This window comes from Bufo gargarizans, chromosome 2 (genome assembly GCF_014858855.1).
Source record: "Bufo gargarizans isolate SCDJY-AF-19 chromosome 2, ASM1485885v1, whole genome shotgun sequence".
In the NCBI taxonomy this organism is placed as follows: domain Eukaryota; kingdom Metazoa; phylum Chordata; class Amphibia; order Anura; family Bufonidae; genus Bufo; species Bufo gargarizans.
This window is the reverse complement of record NC_058081.1, coordinates 249,371,413-249,394,538: the sequence shown is the minus strand read 5'-3', so window position 1 is coordinate 249,394,538 and position 23,126 is coordinate 249,371,413. Positions and strand designations below refer to the sequence as shown.

The 23,126-nt window shown below is 39.2% G+C and overlaps 1 protein-coding gene across 1 annotated transcript in view; it reads right to left on the bottom strand.

Moving 5' to 3' along the window:
* Window positions 1–23,126, bottom strand: part of CPNE8 (copine 8) — a 269,455-nt gene that overhangs the window by 42,167 nt on the left and 204,162 nt on the right. The window contains exons 11-13 of the mRNA XM_044280216.1: window positions 16,593–16,668; window positions 15,263–15,316; window positions 12,787–12,848 (exon numbers count right to left, since the gene is read on the bottom strand). Coding sequence (XP_044136151.1) covers window positions 12,787–12,848; window positions 15,263–15,316; window positions 16,593–16,668 — 192 coding nt within the window. The remainder of the gene's footprint in view (window positions 1–12,786; window positions 12,849–15,262; window positions 15,317–16,592; window positions 16,669–23,126) is intronic.

The window sequence follows — 23,126 nt, the reverse complement described above, 5'->3', positions numbered from 1 at the left end:
GGGGAGGTGTTATCACTGATTGATAGCATTCTCTGTGTAAGTGTGTATACATAGATAGCTGTCAGTCACTGATAGCTGTACATGGGGTAGGTGTTATCAGTGATTGATTACATTCTTTGTGTAAGTGTATATACATAGATAGCTGTCAGTCACTGATAGTTGTACATGGGGTAGGTGTTATCAGTGATTGATTACATTCTCTGTGTAAGTGTATGTACATAGATAGCTGTCAGTCACTGATAGTTGTACTCAGGGGAGGTGTTACCAGTGATTGATTACATTCTTTGTGTAAGTGTTTATACATAGATAGCTGTACACGGGAGGTGTTATCAGTGATTGATAGCATTCTCTGTGTAATTGTGTATACATAGATAGCTGTCAGTCACTGATAGTTGTACTCAGGGGAGGTGTTATCAGTGATTGATTACATTCTTTGTGTAAGTGTTTATACATAGATCGCTGTTATTCACCGATAGCTGCAGACGGGGAGGTGTTATCAGTGATTGATAGCATTCTCTGTGTAAGTGTGTATACATAGATAGCTGTCAGTCACTGATAGCTGTACATGGGGTAGGTGTTATCAGTGATTGATTACATTCTTTGTGTAAGTGTTTATACATAGATAGCTGTTATTCACCGATAGCTGCAGACGGGGAGGTGTTATCAGTGATTGACAGCTATCTCTGTATATACGCTTACATAGAGAATGCTATCAGTCATTGATAGTTGTACATGGGGGATGTTCTCAGTGATTGATAGCATTCTCTGTGTAAGTGTGTATACATAGATAGCTGTCAGTCACTGATAGTTGTACACAGGGGATGTGTTCTCAGTGATGATAGCAGTCTCTGTGTAAGTGTGTATACATAGAAAGTTATCAGTCACTGAGAGCTGTACGTAGGGGAGGTGTTATTAGTGATTGATAGCATTCTATGTGTAAGTGTCTACACATAGATAGCTGTCAGTCATGATATAGCAATCTGCACAGCCTCTCTTGCCCCAAAACATGCTCCCTGCTGCAGATTACAATGCATTTTGTGGGGAGAGGTCCTCTTTAAGACAACTATACAACAACTATATATAATAGTATCCTTTAGCAACCTTGCATATATTAATAGCTTAATACTCAATATATTATACAGCCTAGTAATGCAGTAGTGCAGTTTACAGACATTGGAATGTGGACATCTTGTACTGTAGATAACATAACTAATTCCAATGTATGATGCTATGATCATGGAAATCAGTTTTATCATTGTGTAAATTAAAATACTAAAATGATTTATAGAAGATACAAAAAAGATACACACAGAACTGCATCTTGAAAACACAATGCCAAGTTTCATATGATGGAGAGTTTATTTAGATTACTGTTACCTAGTAGAGTCAATGTAAACTAAAATAAATAGGTTACATTAAAAGTACTATTGTGCAGTAATGTGGAACAAAGAATCCATGCAATTGTCTGGTAATAACAGAAACTTCTGTACGGTACAAGGTTTACAAAATTATAATATATTTGTTCTCAAATAATTCAATATACTTATGTGAGCATGTCAAAATGATTATAACATTAATAAGCTCATCATAAAGTCAACAATTCAAAGCTTTAATAGGTCTGCGGCATCTTACTGATGATCAGTGATGGGTGGGGGTTGGTTCCCCACAGATATGTCAGTGATTGCAATATTAAATGAATTATGAACATGGGAATACCCCTTTAACACGGCTACATGTACAGAGAAATGAAATATATAAAAAAAAAAATTGCAATGTGATTCATTTTTCATCTGCACCACAGTACAGAACAAAGGTAGTGACAGCAAGCAAAATCACTGTTTATCCAAAGCCCTGTATTCCACCTTAAATCCCAGGCCGATTTTTGCAAATCTGACATGTGTCACTTTATGTGGTAACAACTTTAAAACGCTTTTACTTATCCAGGCCATTCTAAGATTTTTTTCTCGTCACATAATGTACTTCATGACAGTGGTAAAATTGAGTCAAAAAATTTCATTTTTATTTTTCTTAAATACCAAATTTACCCCAAATTTGGAAAAATGTCCAAATTTCTATTTCTCTACTTTTATAATAGATAGTAATAACTCCAAAAATAGTTACTACTTTACATTCCCCATATGTCTACTAATTTATGTTTGGATCATTTTGTAAATGCCATTTTGTTTTTTTGGGGAAGTTAGAAGGCTTAGAAGCAAATCTTGAAATTTTTCAGAAAATTTTTAAGGACCAGTTCAAGTCTGAAGTCACTTTGTAAAGCTTACATAATCGAAACCACCCAAAAATGACCCCATTTTAGAAACTACACCCTCACGGTATTCAATACAGATTTTACCAACTTTGTTAACCCTTTAGGTGTTCCACAAGAATTAATGGAAAATAGAGATGAAATTTCTGAATTTCACTTTTTTGGCATTTTCCATTTTAATACATTTTTTCCACTAACAAATCAAGGGTTAACAGCCAATCAAAACTCAATATTTATTGCCCTGATTCAGTAGTTTACAGAAACACCCCATATGTGGTTGTAAACTGCTGTACAGGCACGCAACATTGCGCAGAAGGAAAGGAATGCCATATGGTTTTTGGAAAGCAGATTTCACTGGGATAATTTTAAGCTGCCATATCACATTTGAAGACCCCCTGATGCACCCCCTAGAGTGGAAACTCCCCAAAAATTACTCAATTTTGGAAACTACACCCCTTAAGGTATTCAAAATTGATTTTTACAAACTTTGTTAACCCTTTAGGGGTTCCACAAGAATAAATGGAAAATGGAGATTACATTTTAGAATTTCACTTTTTTGGCAGATTTTCCATTTTAATAAATTTTTTCCACTAACAAAGCAAGGGGTAACAGCCAAACAAAAATTAATATTTATTGCCCTGATTCTGTAGTTTACAGAAACACCCCATATGTGGTCGTAAACTGCTGTACGGGCACACGGCAGGGCGCAGAAGGATAGAAACGCCATATGGTTTTTATGGTGATATTTTAAGTTCACGTTTCACTTTATCTGTGAAAAGGGGCACAAGCTATATATACTTGTAAGTCTACAAGGTTTCATATATACAATAAAATATCATACAAAATTAGATTTCAATGTGATAATTTTAAGGGGAGTTTGTCACCAGGAAATTCCCTGTTAAACCAGGCACAGCCCTTGTAGCGCTAACTCAGCTAAACGTAATGACACCTTTCAGATAACAATCTACTGCTTTGTTCTGGAAAAAATTCTGTCCACACAAAAGATACAGTTTTACACAATGATATCATTTTTGCAGGATGAGGTGACGGTTAGATTGGCACTATTTTGGGGTGCGTATTACTTTTTGATCGCTTGGTATTACGCTTTTTGTGATGTAAGACGACAAGAAAAAGGCTTTTTTGACACCGTTTTTTTATTTTTTTACAGTGTTCACCTGAGGGGTTAGGTAATGTGGTATTTTTATAGAGCAGGTTGTTACAAACACGGCGATACCCAATATGTATACTTAAAAAAAAAAATTACATTTAACAAAATAAAACCATTTTTGAAACAAAAAAAAATCATGTTTTAGTGTCTCCATAGTCTAAGAGCCATTATTTTTAATTTTTTGGGTGATTGTCTTAGGTAGGGGCTAATTTTTTTAGGGGATTGACACTATTTTTGGGGGCATATGCCTTTTTGATTGCTTGGTGTTGCACTTTTAGTGATGTAAGGTGACAAAAAAATTGTTTCTTTAGCATAGTTTTTATTACATTCTTTTGACGGTGTTCACCTGAGGTGTTATGTCATATGATATTTTTATAGAGGCGTTCGATACGGACGCGGCGATACCTAAAATGTCTACTTTTCATTTTTCCTTAATTTTTACAATTTTTGGTTTTACTTTATTTTGGCAAAAGGACGCTTTTTACTTGAAAATGTAAATAATTTTATGAAAAATTATTTTTTTCCACTTTTTTTTTCCACTTTTTTTTTTTGTCCCACTCTGGGACTTCAACTTTTGGGGGTCTGATCCCCTTTACAATACGTCTGTATTGTAAAGCATTGGCTGTAAGTGTAGTACCTGTGCAATACACTTACAGCCTGCTTGCCTGTGATATCCAGGGGGCTGGATCTCACAGGCTCTCCCGGAAAGCAGCCACAATGCCTAAGGAAGGCATCGGGCTGCCTTCCCTGCTATGGGGTCCCCGTCACAGCAGCCTGGGAACCCCATGGACACCGGCACCAATGAGGATACCGCACGTGCCGCCGTGTAAGGGTTAATGCTTTATCGGTGTGCTGTACCTGTACTGCGCTGGGATTTCTGTACCGCATTTCTGCGCCGTACATGTACGGTGCTGGTATCCTAAGGGTTAACATGCCTGCTTCAGCAAATGGCTATAAGGGATACTCACTGACAGCATTCACTTTGCTACTAAAAATAGAATACAAAACTCAGAGGCAAAAACAGCACAATAATAGTTTCAGCTGTGACAAATATTATCACCTATCATGGCTTCCCTGTATTCCTACATGCTGCAGAATTCCCACTACTCTTCTGTCTCTTTCTCAATTCATTTATGTGTTAGGATTTATTGCTCACACCATTATTTTGTGTGACCTACTATACTGAGGTGATATTTTAAGTTCACGTTTCACTTTATCTGTGAAAAGGGGCACAATCTATATATACTTGGAAGTCTACAAGGTTTCATATATACAATAAAATATCGAACAAAATGAGATTTCAGTGTGATAATTTTAAGGGGAGTTTGTCACCAGGAAATTCCCTGTTAAACCAGGCACAGCCCTTGTAGAGCTAACTCAGCTGAATGTAATGACACCTTTCACATAACAATCTACTGCTTTGTTATGGAGAACATTTTGTCCACACAAAAGACACTGGGGGAGATTTATCAAAATTGGTGTAGAGGAAAACTAGTTTAGTTGCCCATAGCAAACCAATCAGTTTTGATAACTCTCCCCCACATTGTCAGGTCAGTTGGATCATTAGTGTCAGTCACATGACACAGCTGAAGCCTAGAAGGGAGTGGAGAACAGGCTAGAGAATAGGATTGCTTCTTTAAGTGCACTCAGAACTATCCTTAAAGGGGTTATCCCATCTTAGACAATGGGGGCATATCGCTAGGCGCAGCTCCCCACCTCTCCCATTGAAGTGAATGGGAGCGCACCGCACATGCACGGCCACCGCTCCCATTCATTTCTATGGGGCCACGCTCCAGCGCTCGACTATTTTCGGTGGCTCCATAGAAATGAATGGAGGGCGGCTGTGCATGCGCAGTGCGCCCTCCTCAACTTTCTCCGCTCTGTTCCCCTTGTAGGTGAGGGTCGCAGAGGTGGGACCCGCACCTATCAGACAATGGGGGCATATCCTAGCGATATGCCCCCATTGTCTAAGATGGGATAACCCCTTTAAATAGAAAGTCATGTCTACAAAGTCATAGCATTGCAAACATAATGTATGTGTGTGTGTGTATGTGTGTGTGTATTTATGTATTTATGTATGTATATATATATATATATATATATATATATATACACACACACACACAAAAATAGTAGCACCAGAGAAAAAAGGAAAAAGGTGCTCTTGACTTGACAAAACAATATCTCAATAAAGCACAAAAAGGCAGCACAGATTGAGCTACAGATCTACCTTGATGAATAAAAAAAAAATATAGTATTATAAAAACTCTAAAATCTAAATCGATTCATCAGAACATATAGATAAAGCGCAAAAAGGCAGCACAGTCTAGTGTATGAAAAATAGCAAAAAGTTATTTTATTCACCCATGTGATTGCAATATTTCAGCTAAACAATAGAGCCTTTCACAAACACCTTGAGAAAGGCTGTATTGTTGAGCTGAAATGTTGCAATCACATGGGTGAATAAAAGACCTAGCTATTTTTCATACACCAGACTGTGCTGCCTTTTTGCGCTTTATCTATACGTTCTGATGGATCTATTTAGATTTTAGAGTTTTTATAATACTATATATTTTTATTATTCATCAAGGTAGATCTGTAGCTCAATTATATTGCAAGACTACAGCCACAGGAAAGCAGAGATTCCGACGATTAAATGATTGTGAGTGGGTGTAGTTCCACAGAACTGATGTTTGTGATCTGACTGTTCTATGTTTAGCAGACTATTTCAAGTGTTGCTCTGAATATAATGTACCTTGTAATCAGTGAAGGACTACTGAAAAGCATTATCAAAGGATTATGAAGAATACATCTATACTACACTGTGAGGATAGAAAATGTGTATGCTCTAGTATATCCTATATTACCATCACCATTGCGGGTGTACATTTAATCAAATCTGCTTTCACATTTGCCTGCAAGCAAAGGCAATCAAACAAAATCTAATTCTATAAAACTCTTACACGATGATGTTATATATTCACCGAATTCAGACTAACCGCCTGCCTGCCATTCATACCCTAAAGGAATATGAGGTTAAATATGCGGTATGGTTTTCATTCAATGCAGCCCCTGCTAATAAGCCTACATGTTTGTATGGGTTTAAATGCTAGCATATCTTAAACAGTAGATTTATTTTGTGATAACACATTCACTTTAAATCAAGTTTTTATGCTAAGCATATTTAGAATAATTTTTTGTAATGTTATTTTAAATTTTGCATGTCACCATCTACCTTTAAAAAAAAATCCTAAAATCCTGCAGCTTTCACACAGACAACTAAGCTTAATTATAGGTGCCACTTCTTGATTTGTTCACTTTTCTGCAGTTATCTTCTTATCATTACAGGCAGGATTAGAATGACATATATCTATGTACAGTCCCATAAAAGAAGATGGAGGCAGCATATCCGGTACAAAAAGGTCCCTTTATTGGGAGCCGCTTGGGTGAACAAACGTGCAGCAGGTCGTGACGTTTCGGCTGATTCACAGCCTTTATCAAACACAATGTGAAATCTAAAAGATCATGCTTAAATACATTAAAACACACCCACTCTCATAGGAGTGGCCAATAACCCAATGAGTAAAGTGCTGATGTCATTAAAGTGAATACAATTGTACTCCTACATAGTGTCTTAGTATACACCCACACTGGGTATAAGATCCACTACCCCACATACCTTCATGGCGCACATCTTCCTAAGCGTCCTCTTGCAACTAGCGCGCATGTCCGGGGAGGCAGGGTCACGCCACTGCATGACCAGCTCCGGGTCACCTGATCGCCAGCGGTTCCGCCCATGCGATCATCACATCATCCCGGCTCCTCCCGAACCTCCCACAACACGCGCGCCGTTGTTAGGGACGCTCATGGATCGATCCGCCCACCTCCCCACGGTGTAGGCGATCAACCCACATCCGCACATCAGCGACATCGGCGGCAGGATCCTCATCCAAGTGGTGCGGCAACCCCAGTACATTATCAAGTCAGCTGTTGATTACCTCACCTGTATCGTCCGGCACATTCGGGGACCGTCCAGGGGGGGCGGGCGGAGTCTCCCAGCCTCCAAGTCACCAGCCTAAATCACAGCCGAGGTGACGTCATAGCTCCGCCCCCTGCATATATCTATGTACAGTCCGGTCCATAAATATTGGGACATCGACACAATTCTAACACTTTTGGCTCTATACACCATCACTATGGATTGGAAATGAAACAAACTAGATGTGCTTTAACGGCAGACTGTCAGCTTTAATGTGAGGGTATTTACATCCAAATCAGGTGAACAGTGTAGGAATTACAACAGTTTGCATATGTGCCTCCCACTTGTTAAGGGACTAAAAGTAATTGGACAATTGGCTTCTCAGCTGTTCCATGGCCAGGTGTGTGTTATTCCCTCATTATCTCAATTACAATGAGCAGATAAAAGGTCCAGAGTTCATTTCAATTGTGCTATTTGCATTTGGAATCTGTTGCTGTCAACTCTCAAGATGAGATCCAAAGAGCTGTCACTATCAGTGAAGCAAGCCTTTATTAGGCTGAAAAAACAAAACAAACCCATAAGAGAGATAGCAAAAACATTAGGCGTGGCCAAAACAAATGGAACTGGTTCTCTTGTATTTATTGATTATGTGACTGCTGACAAAAGCAGCAGGATGAATTCTGAAGTGTTTCGGGCAATATTATCTGCTCATATTCAGCCAAATGCTTCATAACTCATTGGACGGCTCTTCACAGTGCAGATGGACAATGACCCAAAGCATCCTGCAAAAGCAACCAAAGAGTTTTTTAAGGGAGAGAAGTGGAATGTTATGCAATGGCCAAGTCAATCACCTGAGCTGAATCCGATTGAGCATGCATTTCACTTGCTGAAGACAAAACTGAAGGGAAAATGCCCCAAGAACAAGCAGGAACTGAAGACAGTTGCAGTAGAGGCCTGGCAGAGCATCACCAGGGATGAAATCCAGCGTCTGGTGAGGTCTATGCGTTCCAGACTTCAGGCTGTAATTGACTGCAAAGGATTTGCAACCAAGTATTAAAAAGTGAACGTTTGATTTATGATTATTATTCGGTCCCATTACTTTTGGTCCTTTAACAAGTGAGAGCCACATATGCAAACTTTTGTAATTCCTACACCCTTCACCTCATTTGGATGTACAGTATTGTTCAAAATTATTCAACCCCCAATGCTGTAAAGGGTTTTAGGGAATTTAGTGTACATTTGTAATTGTGTTCAGAATGAAATCTTACAAGGACTTTTTAAAGAACCAAATGCAACTAAAATTTGTGATTTCTTTATTGACACAATTATTCAACCCCTTAAAGACTACCACTCTTAAGAACAGAGGTTCATTCAAGTGTTTTCGATCAGGTATTGAAAACACCTCTGGATGTCAAGGAGCAGCAATCACGCATAATAAGCACCAATTAGGCAGATTTGTGATACTCAGCTACTTCTAGACATTTACTGGTGTGTTTACAAACATGGTGAAGTCAAGAGAATGGTCCAGGAAGACAAGAGAAAAGGTGATTTCTCTTCACAGGAAGGGCAATGGCTATAAGAAGATTGCAAAGATGTTAAACATACCAAGAGACACCATAGGAAGCATCATTTGCAAATTCAAGGCAAAGGGCACTGTTGAAACGCTACCTGGTCGTGGCAGAAAGATGATGCTGACTTTGACTGCTGTGCGCTACCTGAAGCGCAAAGTGGAGAAAAGTCCCCGTGTGACTGCTGAGGAACTGAAAAAAGATTTGTCAGATGTGGGTACTGAAGTTTCAGCTCAGACAATAAGGCGCACACTGTGTAATGAAGGCCTCCATGCCAGAACTCCCAGGCGCACCTCCTTGCTGTCTCCAAAGAATAAGAAGAGTCGACTGCAGTATGCCAAAAGTCATGTGGACAAACCACAAAAGTTTTTGGATAGTGTTCTGTGGACTGATGAAACAAAATTAGAACTGTTTGGGCCCATGGATCAACGCTATGTTTGGAGGAGGAAGAACAACAAGGCCTATGAAGAAAATAACACCTTGCCTACTGTGAAGCATGGCGGGGGGGTCAATCATGCTTTGGGGCTGTTTTGCTTCTACAGGTACAGGGAAGCTTCAGCGTGTGCAAGGTACCATGAATTCTCTTCAGTACCAGGAGATATTGGATGAAAATGTGAAGCAGTCCGTCACAAACCTGAGGCTTGGGAGACGTTGGACCTTTCAACAGGACAATGATCCCAAGCATACCTCCAAGTTTACTAGAGAATGGTTGCAGATTAAAGGCTGGAACATTTCTGAAGTGGCCATCGCAGTCACCAGACTTAATTCCGATTGAGAACCTCTGGTGGGACTTAAAGAAAGCAGTTGCAGCGCGCAAGCCTAAGAATGTGACTGAACTGGAGGCTTTTGCCCATAAAGAATGGGCGAAGATACCCGTAGATTGCTGCAAGACACTTGTGTCAAGCTATGCTTCACGTTTAAAAGCTGTTATAACTGGAAAAGGATGTTGTACTAAGTACTAAGATTGAATGTCACTTGGGGGTTGAATAAAACCGATAATGATGTGAGCACAGAAAAGACATTTGTGGTTATTTCATTATAAATGTTATGTTATATTTGTCTGACTTACAAGTGCCTCTGATTTAATTGTAAACAAAATGACTGAAATGATCAAAATCAATGTCAAACTGGCCAAAACACTCAATTTCAGTGGGGGTTGAATAATTTTGAACACAACTGTAAATACCCTCAAATTAAAGCTGACAGTCTGCAGTTAAAGCACATCTTGTTCGTTTAATTTCAAATCCATTGTGGTGGTGTATAGAGCCAAAAATATTAGAATTGTGTCGATGTCCAAATATTTATGGACCTGACTGTATATATAACTCAGGATCCACTATTCACCCAGCCCCTCCTCCCTCACAGCTGATACACCCGCCGCGCGGAATCGCGGTGGGTGTATCATTGAAAATTCGGCGAAATCAGCAGAATTCGCCCCATAAGACGCACTGCTTCTTCCCCCCACACTTTATTTGGGGGGGGGGAGTGCGTTTTATAGGGCGAAATATACGGTACAGATTCCAATTACAGTGGTTGTCTCATTATGACACATTTTCTTATTGAAGCTGTACTAATATTCAATATAGGGAAACAGCACTTTTAGTACCATCCTTTTTAGCAAGGGCGGATTGGCCATAGACCTTACAGGGAAATTTCTCGGTGGGCAGATGCCCAGAAGGCCACCTGGGCCCTCCTAACGGCCGGCCAGTTGAAGTTTTTGGGGATGTAATTTGTGCTGTTGGCAGTATTTGTGATGGACTATGGTATTTGGCTCAGCTGGGGTAGTATAATGTGCCACAATATGGTATTGCTGGCCCTGCCTTCCATCAATTTGGACCTAGCTAGTATTTTTTCCAGGGCCACTTTAAGTTTCCAGTCCGCCTCTGCTTTGTAGGAAGGATTACTCTGCTTGTTTCGTGCATGTGAGTGATGGTGGCATTATATCTACAGTACACCAGTGTCCTTGCACAGTGACTCATTGGTACAATTAAGAACTGCTCAGACATTAAAGGATAACTGTCACATTTAGCCCTTAATTTCAATTTTCATATATGTAGTTACTAATAACATGATATTCCAGAATCAGTTACTATTAGACTGACTTACCCCATATTTAATAAGATTCAGCCCTTAGGAACCAGTCTGCATAAAACTGCTATTTCACTATTCGGTTAAGATGGCCGCCACTGCCCTCACCCTGAGGATAATCCCGCCTGCCCTCACTAGCCAGTAACAATAGCCCTCCAAAAGTGTCAGTAACCAGAGACCTCCCCCCTAAAGGGTTAATCTCCTGCAGCACAAAGGGGTCCTCTTACCACATGTTGCTTTCATTTATACACTGAGCAGATGGCAGATCTCCCTTCCCTGGTCTGCGCCGCTCCAACTCTGCTTCTCCAGCTCTGCTGAGTGAGGGAGCGTCTGCCAAGCGCAGGGACAGGGAGAAGTGCACACAGCCCAGGCACTGTTATCAGCTGCTGGGGAGGACCTGGCTTTAATCATTTATTTACAGTCCCTAGCTGTCAGTAATCTGACCTTGCACACAGCGTGCTTCTGCGTCCTCCGTCCTTCAACACATAGACGGACCATGCCTAGCAACCCTATTTTAAGCACAAGTAAAAGTAGGCAGTACAGGGAACAAAACTGTGGAATTAAGGGGTAATTGAATACACAGTGAAAAGTTGAAATAGGGCCACCAAGGAGATATTAATCACCACAATCCAATACTCCCCAAAAAAAAATATATATATATATACGACAGTTATCCTTTAAGCTTGTAATGCTTGAAAAGGGTCAGTTGGCTAAAAAATGCATCTGTTGGACATGTTTTTCCTTATGCAATAAATCAAGACACCTATTTTTAAAGTACCCATTGGAGTGCTGCCTCAACGTTTTATTCTGGATAATGACTCCAACAAACATCATCATGGCAATCTACTACATGCTGCTGTTCGTTTGTGTCATCAGATTCTGAGAAAAAATTCTGAGTAATTCTGAATCATTCTGAAAGGGATGACCCCAAACAGTGCTGAGAATTAATGGGGGTTGGACACTTTCTGGTTACCATATTCCAATGTGTATGCAAGATGAGTTTATGGCAATTAGCGATACAGTCTTTGTTGAAATTCTGCACCATTTTCTGTATTTCTTAAGTCATACCCCCTTGCTTGCCAAGTGTTTTGGGCTGTCGATGAAGAGGTCCTGTCTTAATGATGGCTGGTTATGGAGGGTCATGTGACCGGGCAAAACACTGCACTTGCCATCTGTACTTGTTCTGCTGGGAGTTTAGTGGCAGTGCAGGATATTTGAGTGGAGGAGACATCACATGGAGGTGATCTGCCTGGTCACATGACCCTCCATTAGCGGCCATCTTATGGACATGACCCTCCATTAGCGGCCATCTTATGGACATGACCCTCCATTAGCGGCCATCTTATGGACAGGACCCTCCATTAGCGGCCACCTTGTGGACAGGACCCTCCATTAGCGGCCACCTTGTGGACAGGACCCTCCATTAGCGGCCACCTTGTGGACAGGACCCTCCATTAGCGGCCACCTTGTGGACAGCACAGAAGCTTTATCTAACAAGGAGACATGGCTTATGAAATATAGCAAACAGCACAGAATATCAACAAAGGCTATATTAACAATTGGCATATAGTCATCTTACATACACATTGGTCACACGCAGCCAGAAAGTGTTCAACCCCTTTAAGCCTTTTAACATGATTTTAAAGGAATGTATCATCAGACAATTATATATTACATTGCTGCTACTTTACAAACTGAATTGATCTTGAATACGTACCCTCCTTTAATGTAATCAAGGAATGAAACTTCTGTTTCCACCAGAAAGGAAAGCAAAGTAACCTAAAAGCAAAGTAAAATGATTAGAAACTGATACTAGTAACACTACCTTATAATAGTGCTTGATCTCCAGAAAATAATTTACCCAAAACCTCCTGAAACCATGACCATTTTCAACTTGACAATTCAACCCATTCAAGTGTTATCTCAACATTGCTTACTGTGCTATTTGCATATTCATCCTGTATCTGAAAATACTGTAGTATAAAATCAAGAACTGCTAAATTATAAGTTTAAAGCTTGGAAAGGTTTTATCTCTAGAGGAGAGTTCTTTTGTGTGGGCATCTAAATTTAAGTCTGAAGATTAATGCGGTTTCTTTCATATTTTTCATTTCTTTGTTCCTCTAATGCAATCTAGCATCATCATTAACTTTGCTGCACTGTATATTATCAATATAATACTTATTCCCTGATTGTAATGAGTTGAAATAAATCATTAAATGGGCTTGAGATTTTATATTCCAAAGGAATTCATTGTTTTCAGTTGAGCACAGCTTTAAATGGAAGGAAGTAATTTTACACAGAAAAAGGTTTGTAAAAGCGGGGGATCAGTGAATAGATGGAAACCATGAAATAGCACCAGCATAAGTGTAGCACAATATATACATTGACTTATCAAAAGAGCCTTGTTTCTTTCGTTCTGAATTATTGCAGTATGGTCTTGGAAGCTGGAAAATTTTTTACCTTATTATCATTGTAGTACTCAAGGAGCCCAAGACTCCTTCTTCAGGATTAAGTATTCTATTTTAGGCTCTGCTCACAGTAAGGTTAATAAATCCTTCAATGCCTTAATTTCAAAAGTATTGAAATGGGAAGCATTAACTTGCCAATAAAGTTAATAGCATAAAAAAGAATGTCAATCCTCAATCCTCATTTGAATAGTGTAGCAAAATCAATGGAACAGAAACAAAGGATGGCATCTGGTCCCATGCCATCTAAAAAATGCATGGAACTCATTGAAAACCATTACTATGTTAGAACAGAAGGACTAAATAAAATTTATAGATTTAAAGTGGTTATCATTATCTAAAATATCCCCCCCGGTGCCCAGGCCCCTCGTATACATTATCCTTTCCTGCTACCCAGAACCCGCGTTGCCCCAGATCTCCGAACAGCCCCGTCACTCGGATCAAAACATCCGGCGACAGGGGGAGCAGCCAATAGCAGGCCGTGATGGTGACCAGCCTCAAGGTGGTTCGTCCCTGCTGCGTCCTATTTGCTGCTCCCCCCGTCACCAGATGTTTTGATCCAAGCAACGAGGGGATGCAGCGGTGGCAGTGCAGGCATCCGGAGTGAAACGGGTACCAGGGAGCAGGTAAGTATAATCCATACAAGGGGCCCAGGCATTAGGGGGGATATTTTAGATATCAGATAACCCCTTTAATAAATTATTTATACCAATGTATTATACTGCGAGATAAGAAACCCTGACTTTCCAGTTGAACAAAGCTCCAGCAAGTCAAGAAATGAACAAAGCAGATCATTTTTTAAACCTACATATTAAATGTCAGAATGTTTGAACAGTCTTTCTTTTAACTAGTAATACCGAACCTAATTACACCATAGTAAAAATAATAGTATCATCATGAATGCCTCATGGGTAACTTAACTGTTATTTCTAATAACCTTCTAGTAAAGGCATTTGTTACAATGAATTTAACCAGCCTATCAGAACTGATTAGTATATTTCTTCTCTCTGTAAGAACAGTGCAGACATTTTGTCAGCAAAGGAATAAAGAGATAAAGGAAAGTTATTAAAACTGTAATCTATCAATAGGATATTTGGCAGGACATTTAAACTGCAATTTGGTCTCATTCTAATTTATATTTTATTACCTAGAATTAAAATTCATACAAAGATCATTTATATTAGAATATTCCATAATCAAGAGTGTGCTTCTCTCCCCTCATTCTAGGAATGGGTGGGGGTCTCAGCTCTCAGATGACAGCTCTCTATGGCATGTCAAAACTTTTTTGAAAAGTTAGGTTACCATAAGAGCTGGAATTCTGGTGCACTGGTCTTAGAATATGTACCCAAGGGTTGACATATGACATGTTTTAGGTCTGATTTTATCCACATTTAGGGTATCTTTGGACACACTACTGCTTATATTGCCTAAGGCTTTTGGGGAAAACTGCAGGAAATGTGGGATTTGTTGAAATAATACAGATGTTAAAATACACTTGTTTTATGACCATGTGAAAGCAGCTTTACTTTTATTCCTAAAAATGTCTCTTTATGAATGAAGAATGGATATCATTGATGCAATACATAAAAGTTTCAGGAACAAACAAAATATTCTCTACTTTTAAAAAGCAGAAACTAAAAAGATTTCATTCCATTGGCAAACTTAACTTTTAATGTTTTAACATTCAATATATTTGGTATATGTAACTACACAATATATGTTACTTACAGTTCCTGAATTCAGATACTTTTTCTTTTTTCCTTTTTTCTTGGCATTTATTACCTTATAATGCAAATATAAAAATATTAATTTCAGTTTTAAATAACACAGTAAAAACCAACAAAAATGTGCTGTCAAATTCACCTGTATACCAAATTTTCAGTCTCTTTTCAGATAGAAGCATCATATATATCATGCACATTTTTTATATATTTTGAAGAAATGGTGTAAGAATCTGGTAATAAAATGAAGCACACTTCACATACATTTTATTGCTATTTTTTTAATTGTGCATTTCTTGGATTTGTATGCTATGAAAAAAAATTATTCACAAGTTTAGTTTTTGTATTTAACTTAAAGGCTACTGGCACATTGTGAGACATTTTTACCTATTGATATACATGGTGGGCTAAAAAAACATGTTCATAATAGGTTTTGTTTTGGACAATTTGTTCTGTAATAAATCCATTATGAGAGCTTGTCTGATGTCCGTTCTCCAGTCCCTGTCTGACCTCTCTTGATTGATTTTCTAAGATTATTGAACTGATAGATTTATCATAGAAGAGCTTTTTACAGATGTTATGTACTTTTGAAATATAGAAGCTGTAGAAGCCAAATATACACGTAAATCAACAATTTTAAAGTGTAACTGCCATTTCACTACCAAAAATGAAATTCCTAGCATATGTGATGCTGAAGGAAAGATATTCATGAAACTTTATTTTCAGTTAATTTTACCTGTCTGATGTCTGTATTCAGCCCTAAGCAACCCTATTTCTTGGTGCCTATATTTTAGCATCTTCCTAAAAAGACCTCTGCTGCAATTCCTGTGATGATGTCTGCCATGTACTTGAGGCCATCCTGTATTTCCTTCCCTTCCCATAAGGCTACTTTCACACTTGCGGCAGGACGGATCCGACAGACTGTTCACCCTGTCGAATCCGTCCTTCCGCTATTTCGCAGTGCCGCCGCTCTGTCCCCATTGACTATAATGGGGACGGGGGAGAAGATCCGGCGCAGCACGGCAAAAGGCCGCCGGACTAAAAGTCCTGCATGTCCGAATTTTTAGTCCGGCGGCCTTTACCGCAAACTATGCTTTTTTCCAAGTTATATATACTTCTATAAAAGTGATGTTAACCCAGCCTAACATCATTCATAGATGCCATTGATTTAATTTAAAGTATTATAAAACATACCGTACAGTCCATTTCCTTATATAAACTAACACCCACAGTATTTTAGATCCATATTGGCCATTTTGACAAGAGAAACTAACTGACAAATGACTATGTTTTATAAACCTTACCTTTCACACAGTCATATAATTTTTACAACTCACCTCATATACATTGAACTGTGACTGTCCTCTAGACAACTCTCTGTAGCTTGTTGAGAATTCTCCAATGTAATCATGGCTAAGAAAATAAAGACAATGATGCAGAAATACACATTACTTAAAAGGACACTTCCATCTGAAAGAGATATTTTTGAATCTCAATATCCGTAGATTTCTTTTTTAAATATTAGTTTTTCTTTTGAGTCAAAGGAATAAGTTCTAGAAGGGATCACAGCGCTCCAACCACAATTTTGGAAAACCGTTGGTTTATTCGCATGTTTATGGACACTTCAGAATAAATCAACGGTTTTCCAGTATTGTGGTTGGAGTGCTGTGATCCCTTCTAGAACTTTATACACACACACACATATATATATATATATATATATATCTTAATATATATATATATATATAGAGAGAGAGAGAGAGAGAGAGAGGGAGTGAGTGAGATTTATCAAACTGGTGTAAATTAGAACTAGCTTAGTTGCCCATAGCAACCAACCAGATTCTACCTCTCATTTTCCAAAGGAGCTGTAAAAAATAAAAGGTGGAATCTGATTGGTTGCTATGGGCAACTAAACCAGTTCTACTTCACACCAGTTTGATAAAAGTGTGTGTGTGTGTGTGTATATGTATATATATATATATATATATATATACACATACATATGGTCCTTCTGTACCGGTCAGCAAAGTGAGATAAAACTATATACACATATATATATATATATATATATATATATAAAATCCATTGTTGTATAAAACAGTAGACCGAGTACTGAGTCACTCCTCCCCTTTCCTCTCTGGTCGGAGTAAATGGTCAAGTAAAGCTGTTTGCTGTGCTTAAAAGTCCAAACAATAGAGGAATTTAGAACTCATGTGATTCAGTGGGACTGTTATTGATGGGTGCGTAGCCAGCCCATGTAACATCTAGAAATGGACCATAGCACTCCGGATATGATACAAAGGTGAATTTTATTGACTTGATTCAAAGGCAAAACAACGTGTGCCATTTTAGTATAGCAATGACATTTTTCAAACACCTTTGCCAAGGAGTAGAAGAAGCAGTATAGTAATCAGAGCTGGGAACAGTGATACTTGACTTGGTTTTGCCTTTGAATCACGTCAATAAAATTAACGTTTGTATCATATCCGGAATGCTTTGATCCATTATTAAATGGAAGTTAAAGAGCCAGAACAGGAAGCAGATTACATGGAATTATATCCAAAAAACATCCACCTGCTTTTTTGCAAATAAAAATGCTTAGCATATTCACAAAGATGTTAACATAAAAACAATTTTTATCACAATGTTCCTTTAAAGGGGTTGTCCGGGATTTTAATACCGATGGCCTATCCTCAGTACCTCCAGCAGCAGAACTACACAACTCTACTGCAGTACTGTGAATGGGAGCAGCACCATAGTTACAACTTGCATCCACTTCAAAATGGAAGAATCTATGTAGCACCAGCGCAGACATCCGATTCCGGAAAACTTTGAAGCAGCTGATTTGTGCCGGAGTTGCAGGGTGTTGTACCCCTGCCAATCAGATATTGACAGCCTATCCTGAGAATAGGTCATTAATATGAAAATCCTGGACAACCCTTTCAATGGTGGACAACTGTTTCTAAAACAACCACATACTGAAAAAATGGGAATGAATGCACTAAAGGCAAGAAACAAAACACAATTTGCACATAATGGAAATATCTGTGCATAGGAAGCCCAATAATGTATTTGCTGAATGGTAAGTAATAAGTAAGTAGCAATTATTAAATGTAACATGTCAAAATCTCCAAACAACATAAACACAAACTGTATAGTATAAGACAGTATACTGTTTTCTGTTTTAAGAATTACAAGGAGTCAGGGCGCAGGGGCAAACATTTTCAAGGTGAATAATCCCATTTGTATAAGGGGTTACTTTTTTAAATCTGCTGGATTTTTGGTCTGTTTCATATTGAAATTCTGTGGCAATATTTTCATGTATACTACAGCATAAGGAGTATGTACGAGCTCTGCACATCTTGGAACTTATATTTAGAAGATGTTATTTGTCTAATGGCTGTGAAGGTTCTTATTCAACAAGGTCATGGTATATCAGTAGTAATAAGCCAGAGCAACTGGACTTGTATTACTTTCTTGAAGACATCTCAGTTCTAATTGAGGAAGTTGGTTGGAGGACTAGCGACACGTCTTAAAGAAAGAAAAAAAAAACTACAAGTCCAGTAGCTCTTACTTATTACTGCCGATATTGTTTTTCTAATGCTCTGATTTGATCAGACTTTTAGCTACAAACATGTTTTAAGCATTTTTGTATACAAAGTTTGCAAAAACACTTATGATTGTTACAGAGTAATGGTCGTTTACATTTCTTTTTTCATAAGGAAATTGTAGAAATGAGGGCAAAAAATGTTGGAGTATTTACAATTTTTTTTTGCAGATATGAGATTTTCTGCTTCCACGGGGGTTGGGGCAATATACAGTGGACCCGCAGGTACTCTGCCTACTCAATAGGTCTTTTGCCTGCAAAAATTGAATTTCAGGATTTCATAATATCTTAAAATAAGAAAAACTGATCACTAAAATGACTCCTATGGTTGGATGGGAGGAAGACTTGGCTGTGGATATACCTCTGGATCTATACTGTATAAAACAATTCAATGTACCAATTATCTGGAGGTAATTGTTAAAACATGTTACGGATGGTATTTTCCCACAGCCAAGTTGCAATGTATTTTTCCTTCCCACCCAGAGATCTGTTAGACGAACTGTGGTGCTAAGGGGACCTTAAAGGGGTTATCCAATAGTTCAAATACCCCCACAATGCCTGGGCCCCTCCTATAGATTATATTTATTCGGTCCCCAGCACCTTCATCCCTCCAGATCTCTGCACAGCCACTGCTGCATAGCCCAGTTGCACAAATCAAAATATCTGGCGAAGGAAGGGGGTGGCGGTGGAAGCAGCCAATAGCAGGCCTCGACAAAAACTAGCCTCCCTATCATCGCGGGTGACGCTAAGGAGGCTGGTCACAGTCACAGACTGCTATTGGCTGCTCTGGTCCTGTTGCTGGATGTTTTGATCTGCGCGACGGGGAGAAGCAGCAGTGACCATGCAGAGATGCGGAGGGACGCGGGTGCCGGGTAAGTATCATCCATAGGAGGGGATGTCCCATTATACAGCCCCTGTGGATGGCGAACTTGACTGCTCTCTGGTATTTTTCCGGACTCCATGTTTCTCTTTCCCCCCAATGAGAACTACTTCTTATTGGAATTATGAGATTTCCTCCCCCTTTTAGCCCATACAAGTCTGAGGAGGGAAGAGAAGGGAGAGCTGCTGGGGAGAGACAGAGGCACACAGGGACACATGGACCATGCAAAGTGCTTTACTTTATTATTTTAGTGCTGTATAATGTCCTCCATTACTGCTGCTGGTTATGAGGGTGTGCAGGCTCTCCTGTTTACTCCATATACAATCTATGGTAAACATTATAACAGCTAGCCTCCATCCAGTAACTTACGGAAACTGAGCATTACAGATGGATCCTGCAGGGGGGGAAACTAGTGATAAATACAGGATACAAGTCATGTAATGGCCAGAACTAGTGTACACACATGGCAGCTTATCCTGACAAGTCACATGAAACCACAATCTCACTATAAATACTTGGTGGCATTTTAGCAATGTGCTAGGTATTATCATTTAGAAAATACATGAATATCTCTCATGCCATGGCTACAATACCTGCTTCTCCTTTATAGAATCTACCAGAATTTGATACATCTTTGTTATAAAGTATATATTTAAATATTGGAAAATTAATAAAAGTATTGAAATAAAAAAATAAAAATCAATGGATATGGATGTGATTTTTTAAAATTTTTATTTTATCATTCAAGGCTTATTCACGTATGTCAGAAGAGTACACATTGTGCAGGATACCCAAGCATCAAAAGGCTAAAATTACCAAAATAAAATACAAATTAGAATATTATTACAATGAATTATAGTCTCAACTACTATTTCATTGTTTGCTCATTTACAGGACACATAACTATTAAATCACTAAAGGTCTGATGGATGGATCAGGCTGTGGCACACATGTCACTTCTCCATAAAACTCCATATAGAAGATACCCAACAGTGAAACCTCACTTTAATATCTAATGAACAAGCAAACATGTAATATGGCATGATACAAACGTGTAGTTGTTGCAGAGGGATGAAAATATTTTGCTTAGCAGGTTTTAAATCTTCATATGTAAGAAAAGATGCCAACTCTGTAGAGTAAACAGCTGTTCATCTTTCTTGTACATAGTTATTTATGTTCTTGTATTAGATTGATAGGTTTCATTAAGATAAATCTACAAGATAAATTACTGACCCAAATAGGTAAAAAAATGCTGTTTTAAAATAGTCATTCTTTAGATCTTCTCAAAGATGGATACTGTATTTTAAAGGGAAAAATGAATTATCTTTGCAGTCTATGGGAGTTGAGCTATGTTCCTTTAGAGCCCTGGAACAGACAATGTCTACATATAGCTGTAGCAGCCTTGGATCCTTTAGAGCAGGGGTGCACAACCTTTTTTGGTCTGGGGGCCGCATTGTCACATCGCTGTATTTCAAGGGGCCGCAAATAAAATAATGTTGATCGGCACTCATCTGCCTATTACACAAGCCAGTGCAAAGTGACTGGGGAGGAGCGATCACTGCCACAGTCGTGCTGCAGATAATCGGACATCTTTCATCCTGATAAAATATGCAAATCAGCCGACAAATAAGCAATTCCTTGTTTATCGACTGATCAGCTGCACGATCATACTGGCCAGATATAAGATATGAGCGCTCCTTATGAACACTTGTTCCCAGTAATTGTCCCAAATATCGTGCTGCAGCATAACCCCTGAAACCGAAGAGTTATACTTACTTGCTCCCCGCCTCTCTGGTTCTTCGAATTGCCTCCGCAGTTTACAACTGGCAGTGCATGGACATGGTCATACACCACTCCAGACAATGACTGGCCACAAGCAGCGTGTCACTGCTGAAGCCAATCATTGACTGGAGCCGTGCAAGTGACCATGGCCATGCACTGACAGGTGTAAACAGAGCAGGAACCGGAAGATGGAGGCAGCGGGGGCAGTGCAGAGGACCAGAGCGGAGTGGAGCAGGTAATTATGAATTTTCGATTTCAGTGGCCATGCTGCAGAAACTTTTCAAAAATCATTTTTTACCAGAAAAGTGACATTTCCTTCCATCCTGCCTCCTATTTATAAATCAGCATTTTCCTTCACTGCAGAGGACGGAGCTCACTGGTTACTACCATCTCCTGCCAATCCAGTTATAGGCGCCCTGCAGTAACCAGTAAGCACATTACCTTGCTAGTGGGGAAGGCGCCTATTGGTTAACGCTTGAATGACCAGGCCCGAAAAGGCCTTAAGGACCAAACATTTTTTTGTGATTTAGCGCGCGTGGTGGTTTAAATGGTTGTAACTATCTTATTTGTTTGGCTACCAAAATAATTTTTGCAGCAATTTTTATTTGGGGGGGAACTGTACAAAACGCTTTTAAAAAGTATATTTTTTTCAAACTATAGCTCCTTATTCTTTAAATATGCAAACTGACACCAAAATAAATTATTATAATTAGTTCTCTATTTTCTGTAGGCCGTTTTGCTATATAATATGAAAAGTTTCACGTGAATGGGGCGGTAATGGTGACGGCTTTGATTGGTGTGGGTGTTTTTTCTTTTATGTATCTTTTTTTTAACTTAATATATTTCTGCTACATAATATGTCCCCCAAGAGGTCATAAAAAGACTTTGGGGCACACTGTCACTTTTTTTGAATTTTGCACTTTTTCATAAAAAGACTGTGGTGGAACAGTGAACACTCTTTTATTAAGCACTTTTTCCTTTTTATTAAATTTTTTAATTTATTTAGTTTTCACCTTTTTTTAAAATAATTTTTTAAACTTTTTTTTATATATTTTTACCACATAATTTGTCCCCAAGAGGTCACTGGGAGACAATAAGTGACTTTTTTTGTACTATTACCACTGTAACTGGAGCATCCAAAGGAGCCCCAGTTACAGGGAAACCATCCTGCTGCGGAGGCTTTGTACCAGGGCAGCACTCCTCTGTTCCTGAGACACCCAGCGATCACATGATCGCTGGGTCCACACTGCAGAGTGCTCATAGAGGAGAAGGCAGAAGCGCTAATAAAGCGTTTCTGTCTTCTCCTCGGTTTCCCCGCTCTCACTAATAGCCAGGGACCCTTTCTGCTCCTGCTACAGTAGAGGAACAAAACCTGTGATCCGTCTGCTGTGCGGCGCTCTGTGCAGAAACACAGCTGATTGCAGGATCAGCTGTGTTTCTACCCAGCAGGGCGGGGGCCGCAAACCATGGCCCTGGGGGCCGCATGCGGCCCGCAGGTTGTGCACCCCTGCTTTAGAGGAACTAAGGCTGCCACAGTGAACGGATGGCTCCTCCTCAGATGCTGTGGTCACAGCATCTGAGGCGGTCACAATTGACCATGGT